Raw genomic sequence first — 17,803 nt, 5'->3', positions numbered from 1 at the left:
CACCAGTTTACTAGACCATGAGAGCACAAGCAAGGCTTTCTGTAGAGGTATGTCCCTTGCCAGTTCGATATAATCGGAGGCTAGACTGAAACAGCAGATGTGACGACCAGCCAGGTCTGTTTGAATGAACTGGCCCAGGTCAGTGTGACAAGAATCTACACCCACTTGCCAGCAGCGGCCAATGGCCATATCACTTTTTATCTCCAGAACCTGTGAGCACCAGCTTCCTACGTAATTCACGAGCCTCGGGTTTGGTGGACTTGCCCAATGATACTTTACAGGTGGTGCCCCCATGGAGGCCCCAGCGTCTCAATCCTGTTCGATGTACCCCGCCAGATTCAAAATACCACCCCCAGGGCTATGAGCGCGTCGTCATCTTGACTCATACAAATTTCGATGAGGATCTCAGAGTAAGACTAAATGCGCACGCCGCCACGACCGCTGGAGTAGCGATTTGTGTGGCTGGTTGCTCGCGAGCAACGAGGTATGTCAGCTCGAGGCTTTTGCCCAACGACCATTTTGTCAACCGTCGGCCCTGATCTCAGCTGAGGGTTAGACCAGAAGCGATTTTCCTGACTTGGAGGAAGTATCCGTTGGGTCGAAAATCGGAGGTCTGGCCGGTCCGCGCCAAGACTATCTGCATTATCAGTATAGTGCCCCGTTCAAGTGAGACGAAAATTGGACAAGGTAGCGAATGGAAAGACTGTAAGTAACCCTCCGTATATCCCCGCTCATGCTGACATATCTTGAAAGATCCTTTACGGAGTGGCCTAAGCCGGATCATTTCGGCGAGACATCAGGCGACCCTTTCATCGTGTCTTGTACGCGCCTGGCAGCCTCAATGGCTTCGTCGAGAGGCGATGGATGTTTTGCTGCGGGCACCGTTCCGATGTGTCCATATCAGCCGGAACCACGAACCCTCCCATCACAATCAGCCATCTTCGACCACAATGACAGCCCTAGTCGAGAGCACCAGCTAACACGATTCTTTTGAGACTCGTCGAGGTGACCGTACGACCAGCATCCCAATCATGATGAGAGAGTAGAGTTCTCAGTCTGATGGGCTTGTGGGCCAAGGGCCTCTGTAACGGTGTGATTTCAAGCCCTACTGCGGAGGCCATAAGGAAAAAGAGCCCAAAAGGCCCTAATCCGATGCGTGGACGATTCTCACGGCGGGCATCCACCGTGGAACATGTACCAGTCTGATCAGGTGTATAATCAACTCGCAAACGTACCGCAAGGCTCGCCGAGCTCTACTTTTACTGTTGTAATTCAGAGGAAGATTGATTATTTTTATTTTAAAGGGAACACATGAAGCTATATATACAATGAGAAGATCAAGTTGATTTCCAATCAACTTGACTCTTCGTATACATACTTCGGAATTAATTCCGATGGTTCGGCTTGGTTCCTGATCTGCACCAGCCGCATATCACAACAATATTCAATCCGCAATGTCAGGCTCATATTTCTTGTTCTGATCACCTCACCTGTGGGTGACTCAACGTTGATTCACCGAAAAGCGCCTACAATTTCATCCTTAGAAATCATGCACCTTTTTTTGCTAGCCTTGCTTTAGTGCTGTGTTGGTTGTGTTGAGCTGTGGGTCTGTCCTTCTAGACTGCAGAAAGCGAGTTCGTGCTCGACCCGTCAACCCGTTGAAGCTTGGCCACACGTCAACACTCAATTTCCGAGCTTGCGACTAACAACACACACCAAGTGTTTTTTATTATTTTTCTTTTGAAATTATTTTTCTGATGACTATACGTGCTACAATATTCCATCTGTCGGATTTCTGAGGCGTTCAGCGAAAGGGAAAGAGGTGTCTGATTGAAACATATATCCTCAGCAAGCGTTGATCTCTGGCCCTCAACATCGTGAGGCTTGATCGGTTTTCCTAACTGACTATCCTTATTATTGGATGTATAGTCAACAGTCTGTTGAAAAGTAAACCAACTCTAGTCACACTTGACTACTTCGATTGACTGTTGTGGTGATGGTAAAACCCAGCCCATAAACACCTGCGTCTGCATCGTCTATAAGAGACACTAAGGATCGATTGAAATTGTATTGACCAGACCCATGACTTTCTCGACAAAATGGATCCCCTGAACAGCTCGCTACACCAGGAAAAATAAGGAGATCAGCAGTCCATAAATTGCCCATCCTTTGTGAGAAAGACAAATCACAGGAAAGTTCTGACCATGTCTCATTGGTAATTGAACCAATTCGGCTTCAAACGCTTTTTCTGACCATTGCAGCCTTCCCCTTCGCAACAGGAAGCAGAAACAAGACACACCGTGGCGAACGAGCCGCTTCAACCTATTCTGAAGGTGCTAGCAGACCTCGAGCGCGACGATCCCAAGTTCGCCTTTCCAGCAGCTCGACTTGTTGAGCTCTATCGACGCCTATGGGAGTTGTGCGCGTCCAAACACATCGATGGCGAGAAGCTAGAGCAGAGCAATAAGATCTTGAAGGAGGCTGGTACGAACCTGAGAAAAGAGAGTGACGGTCTTCAACTTCGCCACGACAAGCAGCTATCCCGGCTGCGCTTTTTCGAGCAGGCCCTGGAATTATCCCGGGAGAGGCTGATTAGCGTCCTCGATTACTGGAATCACCCTTCAATACTCAATCTGACAAGGTTGCTGGACAATGAAAGAGGAAGGTGATGGACTGTCCCTCGGGGCGATGTGCCCTATGTTATCAGTTTAGAAATACTACAGTTGACTTGGCAAAATCACAAAGAGTTACCAACTAGGATTGAGGATTCATAAAGATAAGGACAAGGAATATCATTCGATTCAATTTATGCTCAATGCTAAGTGTTGGCGAATAATTTCACGTCTTCTGGTCGGCAAGAGAGTTCTATCCAAACTGCCTCACGACGTATCCAAACCAGCTCGTGTACATATTAATCAACAAACATTGTTGGTTTGGCTCTGGTGTGAGGGTCTCACGTATCTTTAGATGAGGATCGTATCTTCCAAATGAATAATCACTAGTGAAAGAACTATAGTCGACTCTAGATACAAGACGTAGCGCGAGGAAGCAAAAGATAGAGAGCTTCCTCGCGTTCAGGGGAACCCAGATAGGCTATGTGGGTCCACATCCTCCACTCACTGTATATACCTCATGTCAATCTCTGACAATCCTTCTTGAGGTTTCAGGAGCAACAAAGTTCCTAGGGCTGGCTTCGACGATCCTAGAGCCGATCGGGCCGCGTTTGTAACCATAATTCTCTTATATACCGATGAAGAACCTTCAGGTGTGGTTCCACGCGAAATGATGCCATTTCTTTTAGCCAACTGCTTCTGGAGTCTCAAGCTGTTCCCAGGGTCAACAACGGGGTTCTCAATATCGATTTTGGATTTTACGCAGTACGCTCTTTGGGATAGTAGATTAATCTAATAGCATCTATCTACGTACATGATTCTTCAGATTGATGTTACTAGTGGAGTCAGCTCTGCGAGGCTTGGTCAGGTTTGGAATTACAGACGAATTAATCAATTAGCAAATTAAGTGTAAATCAAGTAATAAAATAAAGAATCAAAAGAAAAAGGATTCTGATTTCTTTATGTTTCTTATTTATAATTCTCTTTAAAGATTTCATTTCAATTGTAGACTAACATTACTAATACTTCGATCACACAGATCTGATATCCATCAATACCATCTCGACAAGTCAAGGTATCACTCACGGCCTCGCGGTCGGCTATTCTCCAATCTTGTCGATCGTCGAAGCGGGGCAGTGCTACTGACATTCCGTGTCAGCCGTGCTGACCGACGAGGTTGTTCGCGCCGTGCTGGTGCGCGGGGTGACCGAGCAATGCGGCCCTGAACAGTCGTTCTATCCTCGGTAGGCAAGGTATCTTCTAGCTGCAAATTATGCCCTGTGCCTATGTCTAGGTCTATCGTCGACGCGCTGGCGAAACTAATGGGACGGATGAGGGCATCTAGAGCACCATTACTGCGGCTGCTGATTGTCAGAATTATCCCTCTGTGACACTGAAGCGACTGAACTTACCAAACACAGCAAGAGGTGTCAAAGCCTGTGTCACGCTGGTCCAGCCAGAGTTCCATGCAGGACAGGTGGGATAGCGCGTGGCATTGCTGACATCGGAGAATCACATTTTCATCGGTCGTGTCTCCATCTTCCGCCAGGCAAAAGGTACAATGGATGTCGTTCACATCATGGCTCACAGCGAGGCAGTGTAATTCCAGGTCTTGAGTTCCTGCCAAAATATTCGCGACGGACGCAATGGCGGGTTGTGCCGGCGAGACAGCCCACGGCACATTGTTTGCACGCAGCATCGCGGGGGATACATAAGGCTGGATTGCTTGCGGGAGCTCGCGCTCAGTCTCACTGGTATCATATGAGACACCATGGTCCAACTGATGGGCTGCAGGTTGGCCCAGGTCACTTTCCTCGTGGCTTAGCGTGGTCGCGTGTTCCAGCACAACGTTGCTACCGAGCTGATTGCGAACAGCGGCATCATACCAGCGTCGACTAACCTGGTCAGCTTGCCGATCTCGATGCCATCTGGAGCACAGGAAATGAGTTGCAATGTTGTGTAATGTCGGCTGCAGGGTTTGCGCATGAAAAGGTGCTCGAGCAAGGCTTCTCAGCTTCTCCTTTCTCTGCTTGAGCATCTTCGCAGAGATCCGATTCTTACAGCGAGCACCTCGCTCTGTGATGCCGCAGCAGGTAGCCTGGTGGGCCAGATCCTCACCAATCTCACAAACGCTGACTGGGTTCCAAAAGGTAGACATGGCGAAAAGACTAAATGTAATGTAGATCGACAATCAAAGATGAGACAAGTAGCAGGCACAGAATTTATCACTGGGCTCTCTGAGTGCCTTCTAGCTTTTTATATTTCCTCCTGCTCCTGCCTAGTGTGGAATGTACGCTAGAGGGTAAGTCAGGAGCAGGGCCTTTTGCATGGTCCAAATTGCTCTCATAGACTACCTGCAGGCATTCCAGTCCATCGAGGCAGCGGATTGCACCAACTAGCCTACATATTAGACGCAAAGAGATTGGCCCGCTGTGAGAAGCCTTTGTTGAAAATGCGAGGAATCCATGGCGTTCCGCGCAAACGCAGGGCTCCAGGAAGATCATGGAGATTCCTGGGAGCACAAGAGTTCCTGGGAACAGCCTGTCTGTTCCACGGGCCTCATTTTCCGTGATTCTACCCAACCGAATTCCATCTAGCTCAAATGTAAAGTAGAGGATCAGCCAGAAGAATGAAATGCTTATCATAGTGGCTTCTATAAATATAGACCTGCAAGGTCGAGTATTGCTCCTCCATCCATAAGTCTGTTCGGCGCCACTATCATTTCATCCGAAACAGCCTCTCACTATATGTCGGAGATGTCGCACCACCTCCATACCATCGGTTGGTCATCTTATTCCAGTGTCAGTGCGGGTGCTAACTACCCATTCTAGCAGGCTCTTCGCCGTCATACGAAGAGCGTCCCGCTGCTCATTGCTGCAGACGGTTTATTCAGAATGCACTGTTCTTTGCAATTGCTCGGGGAGATGTGCAAGCCGTGATTCAACTCCTTCAGCACGGCATCGATGTCAACAGCAGCGGACCGAAGGGCCAGCCCACACTGTTCACGGCTCTAGAGTATCAACAGCACGAGATCTTGGAGATCCTCTTGGGTGACCCGCGACTCGATGTTCGCGTCACAGATGGCCAAGGTCTCACTGCGCTCCATCTAGCAGTGATATACGACGATCATCTTGCAGTCCAGATCTTACTGAATTCCCGATCTGTCGATGTCAATCGCCCCGACCTTGCAGGGGACAGCGCATTGCTTCTCGCGGCCAAGACGTACGGTGGCTTTGAGCCCAGACGCGAGGCGATCCTTGAGCTGTTGGTTTCTCATCCACAATCGATGGTGAGCCAGCGCGACGCCAAAGGCCGCTCCCTCCTGCAGTATGCAACTTTCACGTCGAACCAGAGGCTGATCGCGCAATTGGCGCGAAGCTGTCTTGATTGAAGGCCTTGGAAGCCTTGGGTCTTTCCCCTGAAGTCAGAACACGAAAGCCGAGCTGCAGAGGGACGGCATGAAGTGACCAAGCCACGTCCACCCACAGAGCCGGAAGTAGTTGGAATATGACTAGACTAGAAGGCCATGGTGCTATATTGAAAGGCCAATTCCCTCGGCTGTTTGAGATTATTGGGAAGATGCCGGGCGCGGGCCGACCGCAGAGTGACGGAGTCTCCACGTGGCCCGCCTTTCACCAACCTGACCAACCTTGGGATTACCAGACTACGTGACAGCGGGATATCTATACCCAGGTGCCTCAGAGGCTCTGGAAGATCTGCAAGATCTGCAGTCGCGATCAAATTCGGAGATCGGGGTTTTGTCATTTGCTAGAAATCGTGATGTGTTATACCACTATGATTGCCTGAAGTCAGAGATATATATTTCGTATTGTTGTTAATCAAAGGAAGATTGATTGTTATTGTCATCTAGAGGGAAATATGAGGCTATATATACAACGAGAAGAACAAGTTGATTGGAAATCAACTTGATTCTGTATATAGATATTTCGGCATTAATTCCGATGGGACGGCTTGGTTCCTGATCTGCACCAGCCTTATATCACAACATTCCCCCTCAGAATCGTCCTGCTGGCAGGGCGATACTGGAATTGAGCAGAGCAGTCAGGCCTCGGTAAAACCACTCAAAAAACCTTCGTGGGAAAAGAAAGTGGAAAGAGCACCTGCGCTGTCATGCTTGTTGCCTTAGGTTTTGGATACGTCGATTCCCAAAAGACTACAGAACTTGGCAAAGGACGTTGGCCCTAATGGCTTGGTGAGACCATCCGCGGCCTGCTCCTCAGTGGGAACATACTGCAGGTCAATTTCTCCTGCATTCAGCACCGACCGCTGATAATGGAACTTGACATTGAAGTGTTTGGTCCGTTTGTGAAATTCGGGATTGCGGGAGAGCGCAATAGCGGATTGATTGTCAGCCATGATATTAGTGACCGGAGACCGATACAGATTTGTTTCTCCTAGAAAGGTGCGGAGCCACTGTAGATGTAAAATGGCATTGTATTGGCCAATGTATTCGGCATGAGTCGTGGACGTGGCCACTTCCCCCTGACGTTTGGACGACCAGGAAACCGGCGCTCCCGCCAGTTGGAACACGTAGCCAGACGTGGAGTATGCTCCATCCGTGACGACGGAGCCACCGAAGTCGGCGTCAGTGTATCCGATCAATTGACCATTTCGGTAGGTGATACGGTGAGATTGCGTGGCTTTGATGTAGCGAAGCAGTCGCTGAAGTGCGGCCTGGTGATGCGATTGCGGCCGGGATGTGAAGCGACTCAACATTCCGAGCGCAAACGCAATATCCGGTCGCGTGCCAACCATCAAATACATGAGCGAGCCGATAGCAGTTGCATAGCGAGCTTTTGCTTCTTCATCCGGAGGTTCCTCCTCTGGGCGAGTATTCAGGCTTTGCTTAGGATTCATCGGCGTAGACTTCGGCTGACAACTCTCCATGCCAAAGTCGGAGAGCACCTTCTGGATGTACTGATGTTGGTGAATAGACACGGACCCATCAACGTGATAGTCAAACTCGATCCCGAGGAACGAACGAGGGATGCCCAGATCGTTCAATCGGAACTCGGTTTGTAAGGCTCGTTGTACTTGTTCAATTTCGTGCGTATTTGCCGCAGCAACTAGAAAGTCATCGACATAAACGCAAACGACGCAGTCCGCTTTCCAGAAAACACAGTTGTCCGATTGGGCCATAGTGAAGCCCTGAGAAGCCAGGACGCGGTGGACGCATTGGTACCAAATCCGCGGGGCCTGCTTCAGCCCATACAGTGAACGGCGCAGCCGACACACGTACCCTGGTTCTTCAAAGCCTTCGGGCAACTCCATATAGATAGACGAATCGACGTCTCCATGGAGAAATGCGGTAACCGCATCGAATTGGTGGAGTTTCCATCCGCGCAACACGGCGCTGGCGACGATGCAGCGGACCGAGTCCATGCGCGACACAGCCGCAAACGTTTCGTGATAATCGATGCCATGTTTCTGCCGGTAGCCTTTGATGACCAGTCGCGCTTTGCGCGTTCCGTTGGTTTTGGTCTTGAAGACCCATTTGCACCCAATCACATGATCCCCAGCGGGGATGTCCTCCCGCCGAACCTTTTCCCATGTTCCGTGTTCGAGAAGCGACGCATATTCTTTCTGGATGGCGGCCCACCAGATTAGCTGGTCTGGGCCTGACACAGCTTCGCGGAAGGTTGCCGGGTCGGCTTGTCTGGCCGGTGCAGTATTCAATGCGCCTGCCGAGTACACCTTCCCCAGCGATTCCAGGAGACGCCGTGATGGTCTTCGTCTGCGACCATACATCGAATACCCAAGATCCGATGTCAAGTCGGTTTCCTGTTGGCTTGGATTGATCACTGGAGGTGTCTCATCCTCGCGCTCAGATGGCGGCTTCTCTCGTTCATTCGACCGAGGTAATGGCGACGCAGGAGGTGTTGGCAGCTCGCTGGCTGAACTTGGCATTGGTGGAAAGACAGATGATGGAGGAGCGTTGTCCGGGAGGTCGTTGCCTGTTTCCCCCTCGATGAGTGGCGCCACGGGGGTCCTCTCATCGAACTCGACATCACGGGAGAATATTGTCTTTCCTGAGTGGATTTCGTACAGCTTGTACTGGTTGGGTTCACAATAACCTAGCAGTCGGCACTCGGACGACCTCGGTCCGAGTTTGGCTCGATGCTCTTTTGGGATCAACACCCAGGCACGAGAGCCGATCCGGCGTAGATGCAAGAGCGAGGGCGGCTTCCCATAAATCACTTCATACGGTGTCCTTTTTCGCAGAATTGATGCTGGCGCGCGCAGCTTCAGATAGACTACCGTATCTATAAGTTCGACCCACCAGGAAGGAGGAAGGTTTGCATCGGACAGGAGCGTGTTGATCCGCTCCCGGATAGTGCGGTTCGTTCGTTCGGCCAGCCCATTCTGCCCTTTGCAGTATGGCGGCGAGGTGTCAAACTCAACTCCCTGGCGTTCGAGGTGTGTTCCGACCGGCAGATATTCTCTTCCATTGTCGGTAAGAAATCTTCTAATCTGGGCCCCAAATTGTCGGTGCACCCAGGCCTCAAACTGTCGGAACTTCTGCAGCGCTTCATGTTTCCATCTCATGGCATAGGCCCATGAGCCCCGAGAATAATCGTCAGTAAAGGTGATCACGTACCTGCTGCCATCTTTGGCAATCGGCATCTCCATGATGTCCGAGTGGATCAATTCAAAAATTCTCGTTGAATGCAGACGTGGCCGCCTTGCACGGGAGTTCCTCTTCTGATGCTGCTTACCCGACATGCACGCCGGGCAACGCGGCGTTGCCTGCAGTTGCGCCTGCGTCAGCGGTCGGTACGGAGTGCCGGTCTGCCGGAGGACCACCCTCAAGTCGCCCCGGTTCAGATGTCCCATCCGAGCGTGCCATAGCGCTTCGGAGGCCTGGTCCACTCCTTTGCCCGCATCTGCTTCGAGTATCACAGCTTCACCACCGAGTTCAGAGGTTGGCGATGCGCATCCTACGCCACTTGACTCTTCACGGCTGTCGACGTCCATGGCCACCGCCTGCGGTTCCAGGGAATCTGCATGGCCATAGGTCGTCGGCGCCCTCGCCAGTTGGACTCGTTCTCGAGATCTCTTGCTCACATGGCACCGCAGGATCAACAGATCCTCCTCCGCATGGTAGGCGGTCCCCACCGTTCGTCCTCGGCGTTGCACAAAGACGTTCTGCGGGTGCGCTACCACCGAGTAGCGGTCTCTTAGCAACTTCGGCACACTGATCAGGTTCATCCCGACGCGTGGCGCGAAGTATACGTTCTTGAGCACCAGGGGTTGGTTGAACTTCCCCCGGAGCGTGAGCTTCACCGTCCCAATCCCTTCGGCTTCCACTGGATCGCCCGCCGTGTCCAACATCTCGCGATGGGGCCGCAGACTGCTGAAGCAGCTCCGGTCCCAGCAGATGTGGCTGGTGGCAGCCGAGTCCAGGATCCACCGGGGTGACGGTGCGTGGGTATAGAGAGTCGTCACCCTCGCCCTCACAACATTGATCCGCGGTCTCTTGGAAGTCGGCGGGCCCTGCCGTTCTTCCACCTGGCTTGATGGTATACTTCGCAAATTGCTTCTTGGTGAGCCGGAAACACTCCGTTCGGCCTTCAGGGCATGGTCCCTGGACGGCTGTTCTTCTCGCTGTTTCTTCCAGCACTGCGCGACCACATGGCCGCGCTTCTTGCAGTAGTTACACTTTTTGGTATTCTTCTGCACGGTATTGATTGAAGGGCTATTCGATGCGCCAGACGCTCCATGCGGGAGCGTTGCGGCGTCCTTCCGCTGCACCGTCTGTTCTGCATTTGCCAGACGGTTTCCGATCGTGGTCGGGTTGACTGGATCTTTGTCATTTTGGATCGCATCTACAATCAAGATGTATTCTGGTCCGATCTGAGTCAACAGAATCGCAATGTGCGTCCGGTCGCCGATTGATCCGGGGACGATAGCATTCAACCGGTGTACTAACATCCGTACACGATCGACAAACTCGCGTGCACTGCCACAGCGCTCGCCTGTGGTCTCACGCAACTGGGCGAACAGCTCGCAGAACGTGGCGAGTTCCATCCGCCGATACCGTTCTTCAAGTTCATTCCAGAGGTCGCGAGATGTTTCGAGTCCCGCGACATGAATGCTGATGTGGGGGGACAAGTAACGGAAGATAGTATGGTAGGCCTCGGCTTCGCGGCGCGACCATTCACGGTGGCGCTCGAACGCCTGGACCTCCACTTCGAGGCGCGCGTCGATGGCGCGCTGCCTCACCGCCCCGCTGAGGTGGGGCTCCACCAAGGGGTGGATGTCCGCCGTAATAGGTTTGGCGTACTTGAACAGGCAGTCAGGACGCTGGAGGTCGCCCGACACCACGTCCCAGACCTGTCTCGCTTTGAGGTAGGAGGTCATGAGACGTTTCCAGGTAGCGAAGTTGTCGCTTCCTGTCAGAGGCTCGATGGCCGTGACGGCTCGGTCTGGGGAGTCATGGACCAGAGCCGACATGATGATAAGTTGATGAGTTGAAAGCGGGGTAGATATATAATCAAGATGGATAGATAAGATGTTTCTCAGATGAGTAGAGACGGCACCCGAGAGATTGCTCCCGGGCTCATAACCTGTTGTTGAAAGCGGGGTAGATATATAATCAAGATGGATAGATAAGATGTTTCTCAGATGAGTAGAGACGGCACCCGAGAGATTGCTCCCGGGCTCATAACCTGTTGTTAATCAAAGGAAGATTGATTGTTATTGTCATCTAGAGGGAAATATGAGGCTATATATACAACGAGAAGAACAAGTTGATTGGAAATCAACTTGATTCTGTATATAGATATTTCGGCATTAATTCCGATGGGACGGCTTGGTTCCTGATCTGCACCAGCCTTATATCACAACACGTATGGCTTAATGTTGAGGAATTTTACAACCCAATAAACAGGGCAGAACTGTATTTATTAGGCAAATGAGTTGAACGAGGATGAATATCCGTACTTTATAATTAGAATTTCGATATAAACAGACCACATACAAGAAGGAGAACGGTGTAATCGTAGGTCCAGGGTTGGGGGGGGAACCCGAGAGGGGGTTCAACTGAGGTTGCCAAGTTGAACCCCAAAAAGCCACCATGATTGGTCAGTCGCCATCCGGAAGTGATTGCTACCGCCTTCTTAAAGCAAGCCAATCAACAAAGCCTGGCCCGCCAACTGCCACCGTCAGGGCTGGTCGTCAGACCAGGGTAGCTGACTGTCCAACTGGCCCTCACATCGTCACCTGAAACGAATGTACGCATTCGCCACTCTCATCCAGGGCTGTCACCTCGCCTGTCACGTCTCACTGAATATTCTTAGATCCCAATACCCAAGACTCGACGAGCTCGACCTTCAATCGCATACGATGCCAAATTTCCCCTAGATCCACTCGGAAGATGGCTCCGAAGCTGTCGGCATATCCAATTCCTGCATCCAAATACGTTCCGCCCTGTCCTCCTCCACCCTTGATGCGTCCAAGGCTGCCCAAAGAGCCAATGTAGCCCGGCACAAGCGTGCATTGACTGGGATAAATTGGTCGGAATGGAAATGATCTTCCAATACAAGCTTTCGTGTGATGTCAACCACGGCGGTCGCTAGATGGCGGAAATTCGTGCAGCAGGTGCGGAAGAACTCATTTTCGTGAGCTTGCTGATCACGTTGGCCGCGCTTCTCAGTGATTGGGTCTAATGGGGATTGTGCCACGCTCTTTGCTGTACTGAGGTGTGTCTTTGTGGTCTCTAATGCCATGGTCGTTCTCCCCGCCACAAAGATCCGATGGTCCAGTGGTGTAATCTCGGGAAGATCATCCCGGGGGGCAGGCAAAGCCGTCGAGGAGTGTGGTCTTGGTGTATCTGGCGAGCGACTGTATACACTCGATGCATTAGACGGAGGGCGGGCCATCAGTGAAGCTAGAACAGAGGCTTCTATCCGGCGCTTTGGGATCTTGTTTCGCGGCCGACCACGCTCATGTCACGCTCAAATCGCTCAAATAGCAGAGAAAAATGGAGCTTTAGGACAGCCAGTGCTACGGTATTATACTCAAGTACTGTGTACTTGAACCGGGAAAATCAGTGATTGAGCGGACCGCACTTTCCAGTGGACTGTTGGCTAACGTCTGTGCTCGCTGAGCTGAGCTACATAGCAATGACCGAGTCATCTGACTCTAAGATGGGGAGTATAGCAGTCTGGCAAAGTAACTTTACTCAAATTTTCTATTTCTCCTCCACTCAGTCTTGGGAAAGCTAGCCCGATGGGCAGCCTAATTTTTGTGCTCTCTGCCGCACAAATGCACTGCTTAGAAGATCCACTGCCCGAGCATGTCTATTGAGTATCGCCAAGCTGAAAGCGCAGTATCCGTAAGGATCTTGAACTTGGAGATCAATCTGTGGGTGGCGCAACAGCCGTTCAACACATGCAATATACCCCCTTGCAGCAGCAAACATGAGGGCTGTGAAGCCCCAGGGCCCAACCTCATTCAATGCGATTTCACCTTGCGAGAGAAGAAGAGACACAATATCTAAGTGTTGGTTGATGACAGCTACGTGAAGGGGCGAAGTTCCAGAGGGGGCTTTTACGTTGACCTGAATGGACCTCTGGGTCAACAAGTTCTGGACTGCCCCGAGCGAACCCGCCCGACACGCGGCCCACAGCGGGGAAACCAAGCTCGACGTGACATTGATACATATTTTCGGCTGCCTCAGAAGCATCTGTAGCAAGCGAGGGCTTTGATGCTCCGCTGCTCGCGCAAGAGGGGTAAGACCTCCATCATCCGCGTCATTCAAATGAAGGTCATTCTGGTCCAAGAGCAGTTGCACTAGCTCCTCATTCTGCAGGTCCACCGCGTGCCACAGCGCCGTGCGCCCTCTAGAATCCTGGTGATTGATGTCAAGCTTTGGGTTGAGCAGTAGGGCCTCCACTATCCCACGCGCCGACCTCCTCCTGAGGATTTTGACCGCGAGAAGTAGTGCCGTATTTCGGTGGGTGCCGCACCAATTGACATCCAAGCGAGGGTCTCGGGCCAGGATCTGCACTGAGATATGGTCTTCCTTTCGGACTGCGAGGTGTAGCGCATTCTGCCCAAAGCAATCTTCGATGCTGACATCCACGCGGGAATCGGTCAGAAGATAGTTTAGAATGGCGTGCTCGGCGTTTTCCACTGCGTACATCAAAGCGGACATGCCATCGGTGCATCGGTCATTGACATCCAGCGCTGGGTACTGCAACAGGCGTTCAACGATGGCAAAATTGCCCTTTTCGACCGCCTTTGACAATGGCCCTTGACCTTGAAAGTCGCAAATATAGGATAGCTGTGGGTGATGTTCCAACATGAGATTAACTGCTTGTGGATAGCTCATCTCAATGGCGAGAAGAAGCGTGCTCGTCCCACGGTACTCGGAGTTGGGATTTGCCTGATAAAGATCCAACAAGGCCCGCAATGTCTAGTCGTCTTGCGAGTATGGCTCGATGAAGGGGTGGCATCTCATCGTGGGGCAGACAATCAAGGAGATATTTGGTGCAAGTTTGCGCAGTTGCCCAGCAGCAGCAAATGGTCAATTGAACGATTTCTTTCCCATCGAGGCTTCTGCAGATCCAAAGTAAAAATTAATTTGGCAGTCTGTCCAGCATGTTTCGTATTTAGCACAAAAACTCAAATATGTCGAGGGAAGAAAGGTGGATCATTCAGGGTCTCAAGTTGTTCAAGTAGACATTACTGTGGACCAGATATGGATGATGTGTTCCAAATAACCAAGAGCCTGAGAATGAATCGGTAATGAGATCATTATTGAATGTCTTGGGAAAGTATATGCCGGTCCTGGGAACCGCCTTGTCCCTGGGATCCCGGTCACTACTCCCGGAGCCACGGTTCTGAATACTGGAGGCTTCTATAGTCTGCCTGGGAACTGAAGCGCAATTTACAGCAGCAAGATTGCATCGTCAAGCATCCAATCTTTCGCTTAGTGATACTTAAAGCTCTTCATATCCCCTAATTCCCAAATTGATTGGTCCTTGCAATGCTAAATCGCCCAAAAATACGCTGCATTAGTTTCATTACTTTGCATCAAACTTCATGCATCGCCTTGGAAAGAGGAAACACCTCATAACCTCTTTGCATATACTTTCACAAAGTCAACAGCTTGAGGGTTGAGGCAATGGTATGAGAAATCGATGCTTTGTAATGGAATTGAATGCTGAATATACTCTACAGGTTTCCATTATCGATTTTCCAACGGAGATTCTTTGGATCATAGCCAGCACCTTATCGGGCGGCCAGATTTCTGCTTTTGCTCAGACCCACCGAAACCTCTATCCCAAGCTGCGTCTGGCGCTAATAAAGTACAATATCAAGCACCAAAACAGCTCGGCGCTTCATTGGGCTGCTAAGACCAATAATTGTGCATTTGCAAAGGCGTTAATCTCTTACCGAGCCGACGTAAATGCACTAGTTGACGATTCATCCCCTCTCATGACAGCCGCAGATCACGGCTCGGAGCTGGTGATCAAAGTATTACTGCAGAAGAGAAGGTTGCGCGTGAACTTGAGAAATACCAAGGGAGAGAGTGCTCTGTGGCACAGCGTGGCGACAACATCATCCGTCATCGTCACCCAGCTCCTTCAACACCCTCAGCTCAAAGTCGACCTCCCAAATTCTGAGGGGCAGACGGTGCTCTGGCTTGCTGTCTTTCAAGGAAACAGAGACTTTGTGTGCCAACTACTCATAAGAGGTGCCAACCCTGATACAAAAGATCTGAATGGAATATCGCCATGGATCCAAGCATGCATCAGAAACAGAAACAATATCAAAGATCTCCTACTTGATCATTGGAAAGCGACATCCCCTGGCGTCATATCACAGGATACACCGCTCACTAGAAGTGAGGAAACGGTTGCGTCAGCTGCTGGTAGCGGAGGTGCTTCCATATCACGAATGCTGCGCCTCCGGGGAGAGGAATTCGATATCGTTGATGAACAGGGACTGACACCTCTCCACACAGCGGCAAGGAGCGGTCATCTTTTGGCAGTGGATTTTCTACTTCGCCACGCAAATACTCTCTTGAACCGTAAAGACAGTTACGGTAGGACTGCGCTGTGGTGGTCTACCTTTTCATTCTATGATCGTGTCACGCAGAGGCTTCTGGAAGAGAAGGACGTGGAGATCAATACGCTTGGAACATGTGGGAAATATGATAGCCCTTCTACCTCGCTCCACCATCTAGCCAGAAGAAATGATACAACCGTTCTTGGATGGTTCTTAAGCCGGCCGAGTCTTGACCCAAATCTATGCGGGGGCTCTCAATCTCCTCTTTGTCTGGCTATACAACAAGGGAATACCGCAGTGGTGAGATTACTCCTCACTCACAAAAAGACACAAATTAACGCCTTGGAAATACCCAATGATTCGCCGCTTCTTTTGGCAACCCAGGAGGGCCACCGTGATATGGTTGAATTGCTGGTCCGGCAAGGTGATCGGCTGCAGATCAACCAGTGGAACAGTCCTGATAAGGAGACGGCACTTTGTGTAGCCATTCGTCACGGAAGACTTGATATCCTAGATATTTTGCTTGGGCATCCTGGAATCAATATTGATACGATCAATGGTTGGGGTGAGACGGCCCTGTTGTTAGCGGTCAAACGAGAAGATACTGCAATGGTCAGCAGATTACTCCAGGGCCCGAACTTGCCTTGTATTTTGGCAATGCCAGCCGAAGTTGCTCAATCCCGTAAAAAACGTGATATGAGCCGTCTCATCCAAGAGGCAATGAAGCAAAAGAGCCACGGAGACTACTCGTCAAGGAAGAGACAACGTCAGATACGAAAAAGTCGTGTAAATTTCAGCTTCGTTTAACAATCTCTTTGTTCTAACATACCACATTGGTTATGCTTCTTACATTTGCTTGTTGATCACCAGCCCTAGAAAAAGATCTTGCATGAGGCCGAGGTACTGTGTCGTATCACCCATCTAGAATTGTATAATTGGAGACTGGGATGTTGTATTCCCTCTCGTGTTATGAGGTATCTTGGGGATATACAGTACCATCGCTGCAAATAGTGTCAATATATCTTGACCCAAGCTGTCAGTGGGTGGGAATCAGAAAAGGATACGTCCGATCCTCTTTTGAGCACAAAATTGCGACCGTGTCCGTGCTGGATGCGGGTCTCATTCACTCACTCATAGCGGTAATACAGCAACATACGTGAGCAACTGTCAACATAGAAAGTATTATGGGAGCATTTGTTATATCTCAGATGTAGAACATGATGAACGAACATCCTAGCACTATGATGTACAAAATTCTGAGTGTAACTCGCATTACTGCTGATATTTCGAAGTTGACAGCGAATATGAGATTTCTGCCCTCCATCACATGCCGATTCTAATAGGCACAGCCAGATCGTCGAAAATCCATGTGGAACCACGCTGGCCGGCTCTGAAGGTGATCCACCAGCTGGAACTGGTGTATGCCGAGCCTATCTAGTATGCAGACGGAAGTTGCCTTATTCATAATCAGCATTTTTGATTATGGATTCAAAATAGTCTACAGTACGGTTTGCCACGACAGTTCTCTGAGAATGGTTGCGGCGGACAGACCAGAACGGTAGTGGGTCGTATAGAAGGCACACGTGCAAGATATACCTACCATGTGAGTCAATTCTTTTCCCAACGAACTCGTCAATGGAAAAAGTTAAGATGACCAATATCACTACTAGGCTCGGATTTCAAGGGTCTCATATCCTCCATCCCTATCTAACGTCTCACTCTCGCTACGCCGAATGAATTTGTGTGTTCGAAGGATTCCGCGAGTTTGGAGATATTCTTTCTAGATACTTTTTTTCTTGGGGGAAAGATCATACGAGAGGGTTTCTGGCGCTAGAATGAATGTATCATGAGCCGAGGCCTCAGAGAGGCTCCGGTCAGCACGCCGTCCATCCACCCTTGACCTTTTCTGCTACCTCCCCGCCGCACATTCATTGCTCAGGGAAGGGGCTAACACGGCAAGAGCAAATTAAATGGGAACGAAGTCGAACAACACTCTAGATACGACATATCGAGATCAATCCAAGTGTTCTAAAGATTGGGGTTGAGCGACAAGGCCAGGGATTCCAATAAGCAACTGAGGTTGCACGTGGTAGATATGCATCGCGCGTTGATGTGTCAACTCGCCATGCTTGCCCCACTGACCACCGCTGTTG

General features: G+C 50.5%; 6 protein-coding genes across 6 annotated transcripts; 2 read left to right on the top strand and 4 right to left on the bottom strand.

Annotated features, from left to right (window-relative positions):
* Positions 1-3,690: 3,690 nt before the first annotated feature.
* Positions 3,691-4,770, bottom strand: N7478_010545 (uncharacterized protein; the record flags this gene model as incomplete). The annotated part of the gene is made up of 2 exons (XM_056926759.1): positions 3,691-3,973; positions 4,025-4,770. 2 exons carry the CDS (start codon positions 4,768-4,770, stop codon positions 3,691-3,693), a joined length of 1,029 nt encoding a protein of 342 aa, XP_056776129.1.
* Positions 4,771-5,368: 598 nt separating this feature from the next.
* On the top strand, positions 5,369-6,003 carry N7478_010544 (ankyrin repeat domain-containing protein; the record flags this gene model as incomplete). Its single annotated transcript, XM_056926758.1, has 2 exons — positions 5,369-5,393; positions 5,447-6,003. 2 exons carry the CDS (start codon positions 5,369-5,371, stop codon positions 6,001-6,003), a joined length of 582 nt encoding a protein of 193 aa, XP_056776128.1.
* Positions 6,004-6,755: 752 nt separating this feature from the next.
* N7478_010543 (uncharacterized protein) lies at positions 6,756-11,087 on the bottom strand (the record flags this gene model as incomplete). The annotated part of the gene is made up of 1 exon (XM_056926757.1): positions 6,756-11,087. The coding sequence occupies one exon, from the start codon at positions 11,085-11,087 to the stop codon at positions 6,756-6,758; it is 4,332 nt and encodes a 1,443-aa protein (XP_056776127.1).
* Positions 11,088-11,992: 905 nt separating this feature from the next.
* Positions 11,993-12,514, bottom strand: N7478_010542 (uncharacterized protein; the record flags this gene model as incomplete). Its single annotated transcript, XM_056926756.1, has 1 exon — positions 11,993-12,514. The coding sequence occupies one exon, from the start codon at positions 12,512-12,514 to the stop codon at positions 11,993-11,995; it is 522 nt and encodes a 173-aa protein (XP_056776126.1).
* Positions 12,515-12,855: 341 nt separating this feature from the next.
* N7478_010541 (ankyrin repeat domain-containing protein) lies at positions 12,856-13,968 on the bottom strand (the record flags this gene model as incomplete). Its single annotated transcript, XM_056926755.1, has 1 exon — positions 12,856-13,968. One exon carries the CDS (start codon positions 13,966-13,968, stop codon positions 12,856-12,858), a length of 1,113 nt encoding a protein of 370 aa, XP_056776125.1.
* Positions 13,969-14,763: 795 nt separating this feature from the next.
* On the top strand, positions 14,764-16,457 carry N7478_010540 (ankyrin repeat domain-containing protein; the record flags this gene model as incomplete). Its single annotated transcript, XM_056926754.1, has 2 exons — positions 14,764-14,766; positions 14,820-16,457. 2 exons carry the CDS (start codon positions 14,764-14,766, stop codon positions 16,455-16,457), a joined length of 1,641 nt encoding a protein of 546 aa, XP_056776124.1.
* Between the last annotated feature and the right edge of the window lie 1,346 nt (positions 16,458-17,803).

Source organism: Penicillium angulare (assembly GCF_028827245.1).
Source record: "Penicillium angulare strain IBT 27051 chromosome Unknown utg000007l_segment0_segment0, whole genome shotgun sequence".
Classification (NCBI taxonomy): Eukaryota; Fungi; Ascomycota; class Eurotiomycetes; order Eurotiales; family Aspergillaceae; genus Penicillium; species Penicillium angulare.
The sequence above is the reverse complement of the archived record's forward strand: the minus strand, read 5'-3'. Positions and strand labels throughout refer to the sequence as shown.